Here is a 14,612-nt window from a genome sequence, read left to right as displayed (position 1 = left end):
TGATAAGGGCTCTCCGAGAGGAGATGTGGAGGAAGGGAGAGCAAGAGAGAAGAGAGCAGGCAGCCTGGCCTCAGCCCAGCAGGCTTCATCCCACACAGGGGCTGCCTTCCATGGTCCCAGCCCCCATACTGGACCCCCCCACACCTCCCCGGGTTCTCCATCCATGGGCATAGTGTTCACCTGCCTTTGGCACAACAGAGCTGGGGAAGGGGCATTCATTGCCCAGGTGCAGTGGGATGGTGGCAGACACTGAGGGCCAGAGGGGGAACCCACAGCCATGAACCCCAAACTGTGGGGCACCCACACTTGGCGGCTGTTTCCAGGGTGTCTGGGCATGGCCGTGTCCAGCAGCAGGATAGGGGAGGGACCCTGGGTTCAAAACCTGGCAGTGAGGGGTTCCCTGGGGCGGCAATGGGGACCGGGGCTCTGGGAGAAGATGCCCAAAGCATCCTCTGACCCCATCACCCCTGAACGGCTCCAGCCACGTGGCTGAGCCAGGGAAAGCCACCTCGCCCCAGGGCAGCCCCTGTCCCACCACTGCAGCCCGGGGCCGTGCCAGGGCTGGGTGCAGAAAGAGGAGGGAGGCTTTGGCCACCGGGGTTCTGCTTTGCCCACCCCAGCTTGGGACAACGCGTGGCTGCCCGGGACTCTACCTTTGGAGCACTGGCATTGGCAGGGCAGAGCTCCCGGGGTGGCAGCTCCGCCGTCTCCAGGCAGGTCTGCGGTCACCAGCTGGCCCCGGGTCCACTTACAGCCTGTTTCCAGTTACAGCCGGAGCGGGGCTCCATGCCACCGCACCATGCCATGCCGGCCCCACCGCTGCCGTGCCTCGCAGGAGCTCTGCACCACGGCCCCATGGAGCCAGCCCAGCTGGCCAGGCACCTGCCTGCTGCAGCATCTTTCATCACATCCCCTTCCCCAGCATCAGTTCTGTATCACTGTGCATCCACTTTTAAACACCCATGTGCAGGTGCAACAGCCCCGCCACAGCTCTCGCTGCTCCAGGCACAATTCCCAGGGATGCCGGGAGCACCTGGACAGGCTGGATCCTTCCAGCAACAGGCAATGTGACAGCAGCATGGTCCTCCAAGCCCCCAAGGCACCGGGGGAGTCTCTCTTTGCCATCCCAAGCACCCATCACACCCCTGAACTGGCTGCTGATTTCCAGCCCCTCCAGTTCCACCCCCCCAAACTGAGGATGGGGACCCAACATCTCCCGGGGGATGCACACCGTGTCCCTGCCTGCCGGCTGCTGCCTGACACCGAGAGCTGCCTGTGAGGGAGGCGTTATCAGGAGGAGAGAGACCGGAGCAGATGCTGGAAGCAGAGACCAGCTGGGCGTGAGGCGTCCTGGGCTTAGCACTGGCGTGCACCCAGGAACGCTGGCTGGCGGCCTCGGAGCCAGGTCACAGCCCCACGCCATCGCCTCGGCACTGGAGCTGAGCCCAGGGGCCCCGCAGGGCTCAGCTGCAGGGCCAGGCAGCTTTCCCAGGGTAGAACAGGCCCGAGGTAAAAGGAATTTGGGGAAGGGGTGGTAGGAGACATGGGGCAGAGACTCCTGGGGAAGGAGGGGGTGTTTAGGGGAGGAAGCTCTGCTCTGGAGGGCAGCAAGAATGCTGGGACTGTGGGGAAGGTGCAAGTCGGAAGGTGATATAAGGGGTCTAAAGGCAGCAAGCAAACAGGCAGGGACAACCAGAGATGAGAGGACACCGTATGCCCTGACCCGGAGGAGCCGAGCCCCACGCCGCAGTGTTTGCATAAGGACCAACATTGCACACAAAGGTCCCTCCCTGGTCCTTCCCATTGTGGCCTCCACGAGCCCAAGGGACGTGCCACCCGGCTGGGGGACTCACAGCCACTCACCTGGGGTAGCCTAGCTCGCCCACATGGCAGCGGACCGGTTGGTACTGCCTGAAGCCCCTGGCTCTGCCGGCGTCGTGCTCTTGGCCTCGCTCTCTGCCGGGGACCGTCACTCCCCCGGCAGCCGCAGGACCATATTTGCTGCGTGGCAGCTGCAGGCTGCTGCTATCCAATGCATATTTGATGACTGCTATTATTCTCATCTCCACTCATGAGCGGAGGGACAGGAGCTGATCTTCCCTCTGCAGGGTGGGGGAACATCAGGGAGTGAGCGGCTGGAGGGGCACAGGGCAGCCAGCTCTGGTCCCCATCCCTTCCTCCCTGGTCCCCATCCCTTCCTCCCTGGTCCCCATCCCTTCCTTCCCCGGTGACGTGGCTGGACAGTCCTGCAGCCCCTTCCCTCCCGGGACATAGATCTGCACCACCTCTCACTGTCACAAACCCCAGATGTGAACAGCTGGTGAGTGCCCCTGACCCCCTCCTGTCCCCAAACCAAGGCAAATTTAGGAGAAATCACAGGGACATGGGGGTGGTCACCCCCTACGCTCCTCTCCAAAGTAGGGCTGGCACCAACCAGCTCTCCCAGTGCTCCCAGGCCAGGCACAGAGAAGGAATCTAGACCATGGCATCATCCTGACAATACCGGACTGCCCTCTCCTCCTCGGGACGGGCAGGGCATTTCCACCTGCCTTCACAAAGCATCCGAGATCAGCAGGGCAAAGAGCCTCAGAAAAGCTTCATCGTCCCCGCTCCAGCACTGGGTTCCTGCATCACACCAAACCGGGGACCGTTTTCCTACAGCAATGGAGCCTGCGGCTCTCCCAAAGCCAGGCGCTGCACCGCCCGAGCCGGGAGAACCTCCGCTTCCTTCTCCTCCGTGCAGACACGTCCCTGCCGTAATGCGGTGGGTATTTATTATGCTGATTCCTCAGAAAGCGAGGGCTTAACTGCAAATTACAATCAATAGCCCCAATCCCCAAGGGGCAGGTTCATCATTTAGCAGGCGCAACCAGAGGAATTCAAAACTATTTGCCAGCCATAAATCCTCCTCTCCGCAGCCTCCCGAGCCAGCCCCACACAATGCGCGATGCCTGGTTGGGGTGACCCTTGTCAGCATTTGAAACAATTAAGCTGTCACTGCAGATCGTGACTCTTATATACAGCCCTGAGCAGCACTTTAAGATGTCAGCGTGACGGGGTGAGGGAAGCTGGCTGAGGCGAGCCCGCCGCAGTAACTGTCTCTCATTGAATTAAATGAATGTATTTGGAGTCAGAGTCTCTTTTTATTACCTTGCAAACGATTCCTGACTAAATTAAATTATAAAAGGAGTGTTCAGCCAATCAAACCTGCTTGATTGCCTGGAACAGGCATTTTAAACAGAGCACGCCTCGGGCCGTCACTGTTTCCAGGACTAGATGGAGGGTGGCTGATGGACTGTATCGAAGCCGATCCACCCCGCTTCACACCTGGAGCGCCGCTCAGCAGCGATGCACGGCCACACACCGCAAGCAAGGCAGGCCCAGGGACAGGGCAGGATCAGTGCAGCCCTCTGGGATCGGGGTACGGTGCTAACGAAACTGGAGGCGGCTGAAAGAGCAGAGGAATGGCAGGGGGCTGCAGCGCAGAAGAGCAGACCGCCAGCCAGGCTGCCAACGGCGGCTTTCTCCGAGCGTCGTCCAGCCAAGCCTTCCCTTGTACCGCGGCGAAAATGCAGTGTGCTGCTCTTCGAGGGGCAACCCAACAGCTCCTGCCTGCAACTCTCCCCCATCCTCCTGGACAGAAGAAACCCCTTCTCCAAAAACACTCTGCAAGGAGGCTCTGAGCACATCTCCCTTCGCTAACTCCCCCACAGAGCTAACGAGGGGTCTGACCAATTCCATAAACCTCAGGAAGCTCCGGTACAATCCTAATGCCGCAGTAGATTCCCACCCTGCCCTTAGGACCTTGCTTTCTCAGGATTCGGGGATATCTTCAGGCAAACCTGCTCCTGTGCTGAACTGCAACGTCTGCAGCTTTTAACGTTAGTGCAGAACAATTAGGGAAGCCGTCTGGAAGAATGAACACTGCAATTAAATGCATGTATTTTCAAATACAGCTATAAACTTGCTTGCAAAAAAGCTACTCTCACTAAAAAAAGAAGTTAGCTTCTTCTGGCTTCACTATTTTTACTTCATCCCCATTCCAAATTTCATCATGTATCAGTTCATTTTGAACAGGATAAAATGCCCAATTTCCTAAATGAAGAGTAAGGCTAATTAGACAGAGGGGTTTTTAACGATGGCATGCTAGACTAGTCAATTTGAAACCCGAACACACTGAGAGGTAGGCACTAACTAACCAAGGACATGTTTTAGCAGGCAATACTGTGCATTTCAGCCTCGCGCAAGCATCAACCGTTTCCCCAACTCCACACACTACCTGGCCTAAGGACGAAGCCCAGTCAGCAGTTCTGCCTGCCCAGTCGCGTGCCAGGGCTTGGCAGGCTCCTGGGTTTGGAGCGAAAAGTCAGAAACTCAGGGACAAAATGAAACCAGAAGAACTCTTTGTGCAGGCAGCTCTGCCTGTGCAACCTTCACAGGAAATTTAAAGGGCAAGTTAATGTGCTGGAACAGCATCCCACCCGATTCACACAGAGAAGTGCCTGCTTTCTACAGCCAGCTCAGGCATAATGCGGCTAATTTGGAGCTCATTCCCCGCTAGCTGCCACTGCGGTCGGGATTTGCTCTGCACTCCAGCTGTGAACAAAGCCAGGAACAGGGAAGGGAACTTACAGAGTTCAAAGTCACCTTCTTAGCTTGGGTATTGTGTATAATATCTATTTATCCCCCATCACACCTCATCAAGCCCCCTCCAGCCTCAGAGCCCTCTTGCAGTCACTTCACAATCCATTCCCCTCTACAACCTCCTGCAACAGCAAGCAGGATTCCTCAGGTGGCCGAAGGTGAAAAAAGAGAGTTAGAAAACACACCAAACGGTCTACCCACTGCAGGCAGACACCTACAGTTCACATGAAATAGCAACTTTTATTTTCTCAAATAAAATAATCCTTCCATTTCTGCTCGATCGGTTTGTGAGGGGTGGGGAGGAGCACAAAGGAGAGGGAAGGAACCCTGCTCAGACAAGTTTGCGATCAGACCTGTCCTCACAGTTAAGAATCCACATCAGACCGAACCCTTTTTCAATGAAAGAAAATAAAAGCTATTGGCAACTCTTGATCCCAGAAGGAAAGAGCTGTTCTCTATCAGGCACTCTGAATTGTTTAGCATCAGTATTCAATGAGAAAGCATGATTAGAAAAATCCCAGATTTCTGATGACAAATATTCAGACAAGCAACAATGTTTAACAGGGCTGGGGTAAAACCCATGGCATGGGATGGTACTTTGAGCTCAAAGAGCTGTTACTGGAATTTAGGGGCATGACTGAGAAAGGAGGAGATCCCCAGCAATACTCTTGGGGACTACAGGCAGAACAAGAGCAAGGGAGGAAACTCCCAAGACAGCTCCTCGACGAGTGATATGCTAGAATGGAATCCTCACTGCAGTCTATGGCTCTTTGATCGTACCCTGCTGCAGTTTGGTCAGGTTAATTACTCGTTAACAAGGTTTCATTTCTCATCTCCCTCAGTACCAGTTGGACCAGGATGTCCTACAAACCCTACTGCAGAGCTAAGGAGAGGCACAGAGTGCAACGTTTTAATGTTAATTGAGGTGGGACCGTTACAAATTCACTGGGGGTTGTCTCAGATGCAGAGACTGAAGTCTCCAACGGTGAAAGCTGCAGAGACAACGTGTCCACGAGCAGGGGAGGGAGAACTTTGTTTCTGTTTCAGATCAATGCTTAAATTAAGTGAATGGATAAGCAGCAAAGCATCAGCAACGTTCTCTCAGCCCTGGCTTCCCTGTCTCAAAGCACAGGGCCAGATTTGTTCACACAAACCCATAAACTTCCCACTGGTTAAGCAAGCCACTGGTAGGTTAACACATGGATCCATGTGCAAACCCTACTAGGGGCAGGACATTGCTGGCTGTGGGAACTGTGTCCTAGAAGAACTGGCTCCTTTTTTATTTTTAAGAAACACTGCTTCGCCTGAAATGCTGCAAGATGGAAACCCATCTTCCCCATCCCCACCTGCAAGTACAGTAGCCTCATTTTCTGCCTTTCTCCAAGAGAAGGAGCTTCACGGAAGCTTTCTTGCTTTCTTGGCTGTAGAACACATCTCCCTTTTTCTTTTTTTTTTTTCTTTTTTTTGTTTTGTTTTGCTTTTATGTGGTCAGTTCCAATTCTAGCGATTAAAGACAAGGCCAGGCACCAGCAAACAGAGTTACTTCTTTACGATCTGAATGACATCTTCATGCTCCATCATATGGGTTAAGCCCACTCTTTGAGGGCTGTATTTTGTGCTTGTCCCCTTTAAAGCAAAAGGGGGAGAGGGTTAGGAAAAGACCAGACAGGGACAACCGAGGACAGGGATTTCATTTGCTGTTAAACACTTACCCACACCAAGGCATATTTGAACTGGCTGGCTAATGATCTGTGAATTCGATGACACTGCAAGACAGACAGACAGCATGTGAGGCAGTTCAATGACACTATTTTGCAAACAACTTGCTCAATATCCAGGAACTAGAAGCAACTCGGGTCTATGTCAGAAATTACAATAGTGACTTTGGAAGCCAGTTAACAGCACTTGAAAGAACACAGAACAGACACACAGGAATCACCAGTCCACATAAAGCCCCGTTCCACTGCTTCCATGTGCTTCTTCACTGGACTGTATTAAAATAAAAATTTTTTTTTAACCTTTCATAGCAGCTAGGAAAGAAACCTGAGGCAGATGGAATCAGTAAAGGTAACAAAAGGAGAAGCCCAACTAAATACTGACATATCCCAAGCTTTATGAAGCACAAATCATAGCAGGCTCCAAGAGGAACCCACCTTCTACAGACAAGGAAATGTAAAAGATGCAGAGAAATTACCACATGCTCCACAGAGGCCCCTTTCCGTAGAATAATGGCATCTGTAAAGTCTGGTCTCTCTGTGGAGAAGCAGGGGGGGGGGGGAAAAAATTGGATTTCCATCAAGTGTGTTTTAACATGCTGACACCATCTCACATTGCCTTGTAGCTTACTGCTCCCAAATTCCTCCTCCCATTATACTTGCCAGCTCCCAGACTGAACAGGTATCCGGGTATGTGAAAGCATCAAATCAGTTCTGTAGACGCTCCAGTACCCACAAGTACAGTTACCCACGTCACACAGTCAACAGCTTCCTCATAATTCACCTGCTTCAACTCCATTCCAAACACTTGACTTAGGACAAACAAAACCACCCAAGTCAAAACACACCTGCTCAAGTAAAACCAAACCACTCTGCAGTTTTCTGTAAAATCCCCAAGATTTCATAGCTTAACAAGCTCACAAAAAGTTCCTTAATCTCCTCACATCCACCCAAGTTCAGAGCCACAGCTGTTCACAACCAAACGTGAACAAGTTACAGACATGCCTTCGTCACTGGGAGAAGCTGCAAGTGAATCGTAAAGCAAAAGGAGGATCAAAGGCACTCCCGAGCCTCAGGAGCCTGGCATGGGAATCACCAAACCTCTTAGAGAAGGAACAGGAGACCTCTTTTGGGTAGCGATGGGCTGAACAGCTCATCACAGAGTGTGAACAATAAGGAAGCAAGCTGTGAACTCGCAGACTTTATTTCCTTATATCATCATGCAAAGTCTTATGAAAATTCAGCTCTTCTAGTGCAGAGAGGATAGGAGGGCTGTGGTAGGATACATGCATGACTGGATCAGGTGGAACAGAAAGCATTTTCCAAGAACTGAAAGCTGGTTAGGGAGAGTGTAATTGCAGCATTTCCAAGACATAAGAGATCACTGACAGCCAGGCATCCAAGCCTCGCTGGCAGCCTGTCTGCCTTTGACGAGCAGCAGCCCTTTGTGCCTTTCAAAACTTCTGTTCAGCTAATGGTCACTTACGTCCTCGTTTCTTGGTGTAGATGCAGGTAAGCGCCAGGTATTCCCAGAGCTTCTCCAGCAAGTAGTCCAGGTTCAGTTTCATGCCACAGCTGCAAAACACCAGTGTTTACTGTTGTTGTGACTTAGAGATCCAGGAGAACAAGGTGAAACGTCTTATTAAAGTGCTAGGGAACAAGGGGAAAAGTCTTTAATGAGGCCAGTAAAGGAAAAACACAAGGTGAAATAAATAGGGCTTTCAGAAGGGCAAGCAGCTTTGAAGCAGCAAAGCCCCAGTCAGATATATCAGCACTTCTAAGGAAACAAGCTAGACTGGCTTACTCTGGCCTGCAGACAGTGTGGAGAAGCCGAGCAGCCTGCCTCTCCAGGGGAAGGAAGCCTGGAAAAAGCTGCACAGCGGCTCTGCTTCTCACCCCAGCAGCTGCAGGCAGCCCTGTGAGAAGCTGGAGAAAGGGGTGTGAAATGAACCACCACACCATCCAGGCCAGCACACCAGGCAGCGCGACAAGCTCCTACCTGATTACAACGCTGTGGGGTCTCCGAGCAAGGCGATCCACTTCCTCCATAGATATCTGGTCAATCTTGTTATAAACCTAAGTCAAAGGAAAAGCAACACACCCTTTAGGAAGTCAATTCAGTAACACTGCAAGGAAGCAAGACATGTACATGCAGGTATAACAAGGTAATTCGAGCCTCTGAAACAGAAACACAGATCCTGTCAGCCAGAGGGCAGGCCGAGGCTCTTAGTAAAATAAACTGTTGAAATTCAGAAGCCTAAATGCAAGTTTGGGCCTTTTAAAGTTCTCCCTTTGGGATGACTCGCAACACGTTCTCCAGTATCTGCCATTAAGCGACCTCTGGCACAAGGGACCAGTAGTGAAAACCCAAGCGCAGAGCTTGCAGCATAGGAATCGAAGGCTCTGCACGGTAGGAGCAAACCCCATGCCACCAGGACACGCAGCTCGTGCTGCTCCACGACAGCCAGCCACAAGAGGGCACAGAGAACACACGCAGAGTACAGCCGCACTCGCAGAGCTTATAAAAAGCTCCCCGGTGAGCTGTGCTTTCCGCCTCTTAAACCCCAAACCGTTACTGCTTTAGGAACAGGAAGATCCAGTGTTTCCTTCAGCAAAGAATGGAGATGCCCGGTGCGGCTGCAGGCAGGCTGTTTCCGGATACTCACGTAGAGGCATGGCATGTAGACCCTGTTGCCTACAATCACATCAATGAACTCATCAGGGGAACAATCCTCTCTGAAGAGGACCTCAGCATTGAAGATTTCTGAGGTGAACATTGTCAAGGCCCAAATCCCGACACGTCTAGACACCGTTGTGAGCCAACAGGCTGAACTTGCTTGTGAAAGCCTGTTGACAACCCAGCAAGCACCAAAGACATAGCAAGGCTGTCCCACAGCAGGTACCGCTTGACTCATGAGCTGCTGATGGCTTAAGGGTCTCCCATTTTAGGAAAGGATACTGTATTCATGGAGGATGAGCTGCACCAGCTTCTCAGAGCACTGAGTCAATGTGACAGTTGAGTTGAAGGAGATACCTCCACCCTTCTTCGGCTGCAGGGAGGCAATAAAGCAACTTAAGAACAGTCTGCAAAATCCACAACCCCGCCTTCAGTCTGTCCAACGCGACAGGCAGCACACAGCGACCTCAGCTTTGAGTAGGTAGCCAGACATAAGCTGCGCTTGCAGCAGCCCAGGAAACCTCACCTTGAAGTAGATATTTGGTTTGCTTTTGTTCAGCCGGATTCCTACAGATTCCAGTTCTTTCTCCAGCAAGGCCCTGCAGGGACACTGCACATTAGTACCTCTGAGACTGAGCGCAGTCAGGTGACACCCAAACCTTTCCTTTTTGACTATTGATACAGCCTTGCCATAAGCTTTCACTACAACCTAAACAGCTACAACACTACAACACTACAACAGCTAATGCACAACAGAGTCTGTGGTGGAAATCTAGGTTGACGTCCCCGTCTCTGAACAGCCATCCTGTGGGAATGATCCTTCAGCTGAGAAGCCCAAGCCAGATAGCTAGCACGCTTCTAATGAAGTACAACCTCCATCTCATACTCAATAGCTTAAGTACTGGTTCCCCAACATGTACGGGACACAACACTTCAGGGAGCTAGCATGTTTTCTGGGCGTGTGGGAACCCCTGAACCTGGCCCACCACCCCACAGCTCCACATGGCCAGAAGCACGCACTCACCTCTGTACTTCACCCTTCGTGGCATCCAGCATCATAATAACGACGTCTGCTGTCCTGGCCACAGCTATCACCTGCCGACCTCTGCCCTTCCCTGACAAGAGAGGAGATGGCCGTACATCAGGGAGAGAAACCAGCTACGAGTTCTGTGACAGATGGGGACTCCTGCCCTGCACAGCTGCTTGGAAGCAAGGAAAAAGATCCTGCAGTGCTGTAGTGGCTGGAGTCAGCTGCCAGAGGGGCCCTGAGCGAGCGTATCTGGTCCGTCCATACTGTCTTATGTCCAGCACAAGCCCTAACAAATACTCTTTGCTGCTGCTCCTCCACCGCAGGTTACATGAACTAGTGTGTGTAAAGCTATCTGAGTACAGCTGTACGGGTGGAAATGACATCTCTGCCAGTAGGACAGACATCCCCAGACATGTGCAATGGTAGCAGCTCCAGGCAGCAGGGACAACTTACCCAGAACAGTGATGTGGGCCCAGGGCCCCTGTGCAGAGGTTACATACACTTTCTGGTCAAAAAGGAGAGAGACCTTATTAACCAGGCCATGATCCTCCAAGAAGAGACCATTAGGAGATTTTCCTTCCTAAGGCATCTTCTGACATGATTTTCCTAAGCCTCATGAGGCATCTTCCGACACGACCAGCCAACGAGGACAATGACGAAGCACAGGGACAAAGCCAACACCTCTTCCCAGAATCAGGAGTCATGAGAGGACTGGCAGGAACTCAGGAAATCAGTCAAAAGAGGTTACTGTTTAGCTGTAATTTCCCCCTCCGCCTCTCTAGCATCTTTCTTTAGATTTCCTCTGTACCAGAAAACAGATGAGCAAGATAACACTCACGCAAGAAGGTGTAAAGTGACTGGCTTGCTTTGGCTCCCACCTCCAGAAAAGCATCTTTCTGCTACATATAGAAACTTACGTGGGCTCAGGGATAAGAATCGTGCCTCACATAAGATCAAGGACTCTAAAATCTGGAAAGCCAATGTGGCAACTATTGGCCCAGGAAACCTGCTACCGTTTGAGACACCCAGGTACAGTATTGAGGGCAAATCCCTACTTTACACGAACACAGAGATCAGCCAACCTTGTGCGGCTCCTTCGATGATTCCAGGCAGATCCAGCAGCTGAATATTGGCTCCTTTGTACTGAAAAGGAAACAGAAGGATGGAAAGTTGAAAGCCTCATGCAAGGCACCTGAGCTGCCTTGAAAGCCCCAAGCACGCGCTGGAGTCCAAAGCCTGCAGAGAGTGGAACTGAATGAACCCAACAGAGCAGGACAACTTTGCACAAAGCTTATGGCTGTTTTGTTGAGGGAACCTCCAGAGTGTTTCCTATGAAGCTGCGTTCAACATTACATACTGCGGTACGTTAGGTCCTGACCTCCTAAAGCATCATGTGATTGCAGTTTGACAAAGCACCAGGAAAACAGCACAGTACAAGAGTAGCATTATCCTGAGTTGGTGAAACGGAAAGAAAAAAAAACCACCTTACTTTCTTGGTTTAACGAGAAAGCACTGTAACGAGCAAGTGCCATCATCTCTTACTGAGATGGATTGGAACTATGCAGATGTGTTGCAGGTCTTACAGTACCAGGAAATAACGGAAGATTCTCATTCATCAGACCCGCAGGGGCATTAGCTTTCAAGCTGTTGCTGCAGTGAAGTCCTCAGTAACGGCTTTAGCGACTGACTGCAGCTCAAGGCTGCGTTTGGACGTGTTACAGTATTTGTGTTTGTTTTAACACCAATACGGTTACTTTCATTATTTAACTCCGCTTTCAATTCTGACCCAAATTTTCTCATTAGTCTTGGACACTTTTCAGTTTGATGCCCTTTATCATTTGCTTTACTGATGGATGCTTAGGCCACCACTAATAAAACTCCTCAAGGACAGGAGTAGTTGTATTTTCTTTCCAAATTGATCACAGTACAGATTGCCTCTTTTAAAGCTTCATTAAAAACAAATCTGTCAAGGTTTCCAGCCATCTGGTCAATGCCGCCAATAGCGGTTATAAAAAATTCAGTTGAGAATTGTCGTATTGCTCTGGTCAGTTGAACAGCAGCACATGAAACCCCGCTCAGGCAGTCGATCCTGAAGAGTTATGTAGCCTAGGGAAGTGCTAAATCAGCACTGCAGGTTGCAGAAGACCTGATACTGCAAGCATGCAAGACCTCCTAAAGTTTAAAGCAGAAGTCAGCAGAGACCTTTGGATATCACTGCTTCTCAGTGGCAGCACAAGTGTAACTGGTGTAAACAGACAAATTTACATGTCTGGGTTTCTTATCACCACTACTGTGCTGAAGGGAGGAGAATCCTACTTACTTCTATGACTCCTGGGATACACGTCAGGGTTGTGAACTCGTAAGACGCAGCTTCACTGGCAGTTGAGGTCATTAAACTCAAAAACGTGGACTGAAACACAAGAGATCAGCATCACTAGAGATACACAAATGAAAGCACCAGTAAACGTTCAGCAAAACAAGCAACACCAAAGTGTTCCTCAGCTTTTAGAAGTCACGTTGTGGCTGTTCCAGGCACAGGGACCAAAGCGGTGATGGGATAGCCAGCGCTTGCACTGGACGAAGGCAAATCCTGTACTCTCACCTATTTCCTCAGCGGTGCTGTGCCTGGGCAAGACCAAGTTTCAGGCTGTTACCACAGGGCACCGCACACAAGCTGAAGGAGTGTTTCCCCTAGGTCTAACTTTCAGCTCTCAGTGTACGCTAATTTTCTGTTACATCATGGCAAGAAGGTGAAAGATGAAGAGAGGATGGATATCTGCTTCACAGCCGCTGCTAACCACAAACCTGGAAACACACACGCCACGTGGTTAACACAGACACTCACTGACCTTACCCACAGAAGGAAAACCGATCAGTGCCACCCGGGCATCTCCAGATTTCATCACATCGAAACCTTCTCCTTTAGCAGCTGAGGATTTGGAGGGTTCTAGCAACTGAGCTCTGTATTTTGCAAGCTTTGCCTTCAGCAGGCCGAGGTGGTACTCAGTGGCTGGAATAACACAAATGCAACAACTGGTTCACTAGAAAGTTGCTATTAATTTACTTCCAGAAATAAGAACCTTTCTAAAAAGAAATGCTATGGATCCCAGTCAACGTCTTAACCACTGCCACACACGAGCTACCCCCCAGCTGTTCTGTAACCTTTTGAAATACCAGGCATTGAGAGCAAAACTTCTAGTAACCTACACAGAAAGTCAGACTTGAGGTAAATAAGCAGCCAAAAAATTCCCAAGTAAAAGGAAGAAGGCAGAGAGAGAGCGGGTGCAGGAACAAACGAGTGAAGGGAGCCAGTTAAGGAGGGAGAGACCACAGGGGGAACAGCCGCTCCTGGGCGAAGGCCCCTCCTTAGGCTCGGTCACATTCAGCACTCCAAAAGCGCAAGATTTTTTTTCCCCTGCTCTTGTCAAGTTTTAAAGACACGTTTAACTTGGAGCTCACGTGCGTGAAAGTACTTTATTGACTTATTCTTAGCAAAACAGTTGGATTTACACCTGATAGAGAAAAAAAAAGAAGATAGTTGTTTCTGTAGAAGCTCCCTTTGTAACACAGGGAAGGGCAAGAGACCCAGGAGATTATGGGATTTGCTATTTTTCCTTTCCATTATTTACTCCAGCCTAAAGCCTCCAGAAGCAGCCAGGTGCTGGGCACCCGCTCTGACAGAACGCGAGGGGAGCTCTGCTCCCCAGCCCTCTCCAAGTTACGGCATTGAAACCCCAGCTCGGGGAGCCCGCAGCAGACAGCCCTGGCCCCCCTGCGCCAGCAGCACTTGGGGTCCTCGCACCAGCTCTGAGGAGAGCCGGGCTGCTGCCGGGGGGCTTCCTACCCCCGCGGGCCAGGGCATCAGCAGCGGGGAAAGAGGGCGGCTGCCAGCAGGGGCGGCCCGCCGCACCCCTCCAGCTTCACAGGGGCTCCCTCCCCCGCCCCAGCCCCTTGTACCCCCACACCCCGCCTCCCCCATGGCCCGGACCGACACCTCTTCCCCCGGGCCCCCTCCCAGCCCCCCGGCAGCCCGCCTGCCCCCCCCAGCCCCTCACTCCCCCTCCCCAAGGCCTCTGCCCCGCCCGGTACCCCCCGGTAACTCAGCCCCCTACCGCCCCCGTGCCCCCCGCCGGCCCGGACCTTTGTTCTTCTGCGTGCGGGCGATCTCCTTCTCGATCTCGGAGATCTTCTCCAGGATGCCCATGGCGGGGGCCGGCCCGGCCCGGCCCGCTCCCAGGCCCCGCACGCCTCACGCCGGAAGCGCCGCCGGCCCGTCCGTCCGTCCCCTTCAAGCGTCCGGGCCGACCCTCGGCGGGCGGTGCTGTGCACCCGCCGCGCCGCTCCGGCCGCCTCCCGCGCCCCGCGTTCCGGGTTCCGCCCGCCGCCATCCCCGGGGACGCGGATGGGAACCCACGGGTGGGTGTCCCGGCCTGCCCGGGGAGCCGGCTGGCAGTGCGAGCTGCCCGGGAACCGAGGCTAAGGAGGGAGCCAACGGGAGCTGCTCATAGGGAAAGCTCTAAGGAACCAGGCAGGTATCAGAGGGAGC

At 52.2% G+C, this 14,612-nt stretch overlaps 1 protein-coding gene across 2 annotated transcripts; it reads right to left on the bottom strand.

The window, feature by feature from the left end:
• Window positions 1-4,864: 4,864 nt before the first annotated feature.
• DRG2 (developmentally regulated GTP binding protein 2) lies at window positions 4,865-14,393 on the bottom strand. 2 transcript variants are annotated; one of them, XM_087731700.1, is made up of 13 exons: window positions 14,207-14,390; window positions 12,916-13,076; window positions 12,387-12,476; window positions 11,149-11,209; window positions 10,061-10,151; window positions 9,563-9,635; window positions 9,319-9,409; window positions 9,026-9,123; window positions 8,359-8,435; window positions 7,846-7,934; window positions 6,839-6,897; window positions 6,357-6,410; window positions 4,865-6,270 (listed from the first exon to the last, which is right to left on the bottom strand). In XM_087731700.1, exons 1-13 carry the CDS (start codon window positions 14,268-14,270, stop codon window positions 6,184-6,186), a joined length of 1,095 nt encoding a protein of 364 aa, XP_087587826.1. In that variant the 5' UTR covers window positions 14,271-14,390; the 3' UTR covers window positions 4,865-6,183. The 2 variants fall into 2 exon arrangements, with proteins under 2 accessions (XP_087587826.1, XP_087587828.1); XM_087731702.1 differs by lacking the exon at window positions 6,839-6,897 and having other exon boundaries at window positions 14,207-14,393.
• Window positions 14,394-14,612: the final 219 nt, after the last annotated feature.

The sequence above is a fragment of the Nipponia nippon genome, unplaced genomic scaffold (assembly GCF_047370975.1).
Source record: "Nipponia nippon isolate SJK-2023a ecotype South Korea unplaced genomic scaffold, ASM4737097v1 scaffold_5, whole genome shotgun sequence".
Lineage (NCBI taxonomy): Eukaryota > Metazoa > Chordata > Aves > Pelecaniformes > Threskiornithidae > Nipponia > Nipponia nippon.
The sequence above is the reverse complement of the archived record's forward strand: the minus strand, read 5'-3'. Positions and strand labels throughout refer to the sequence as shown.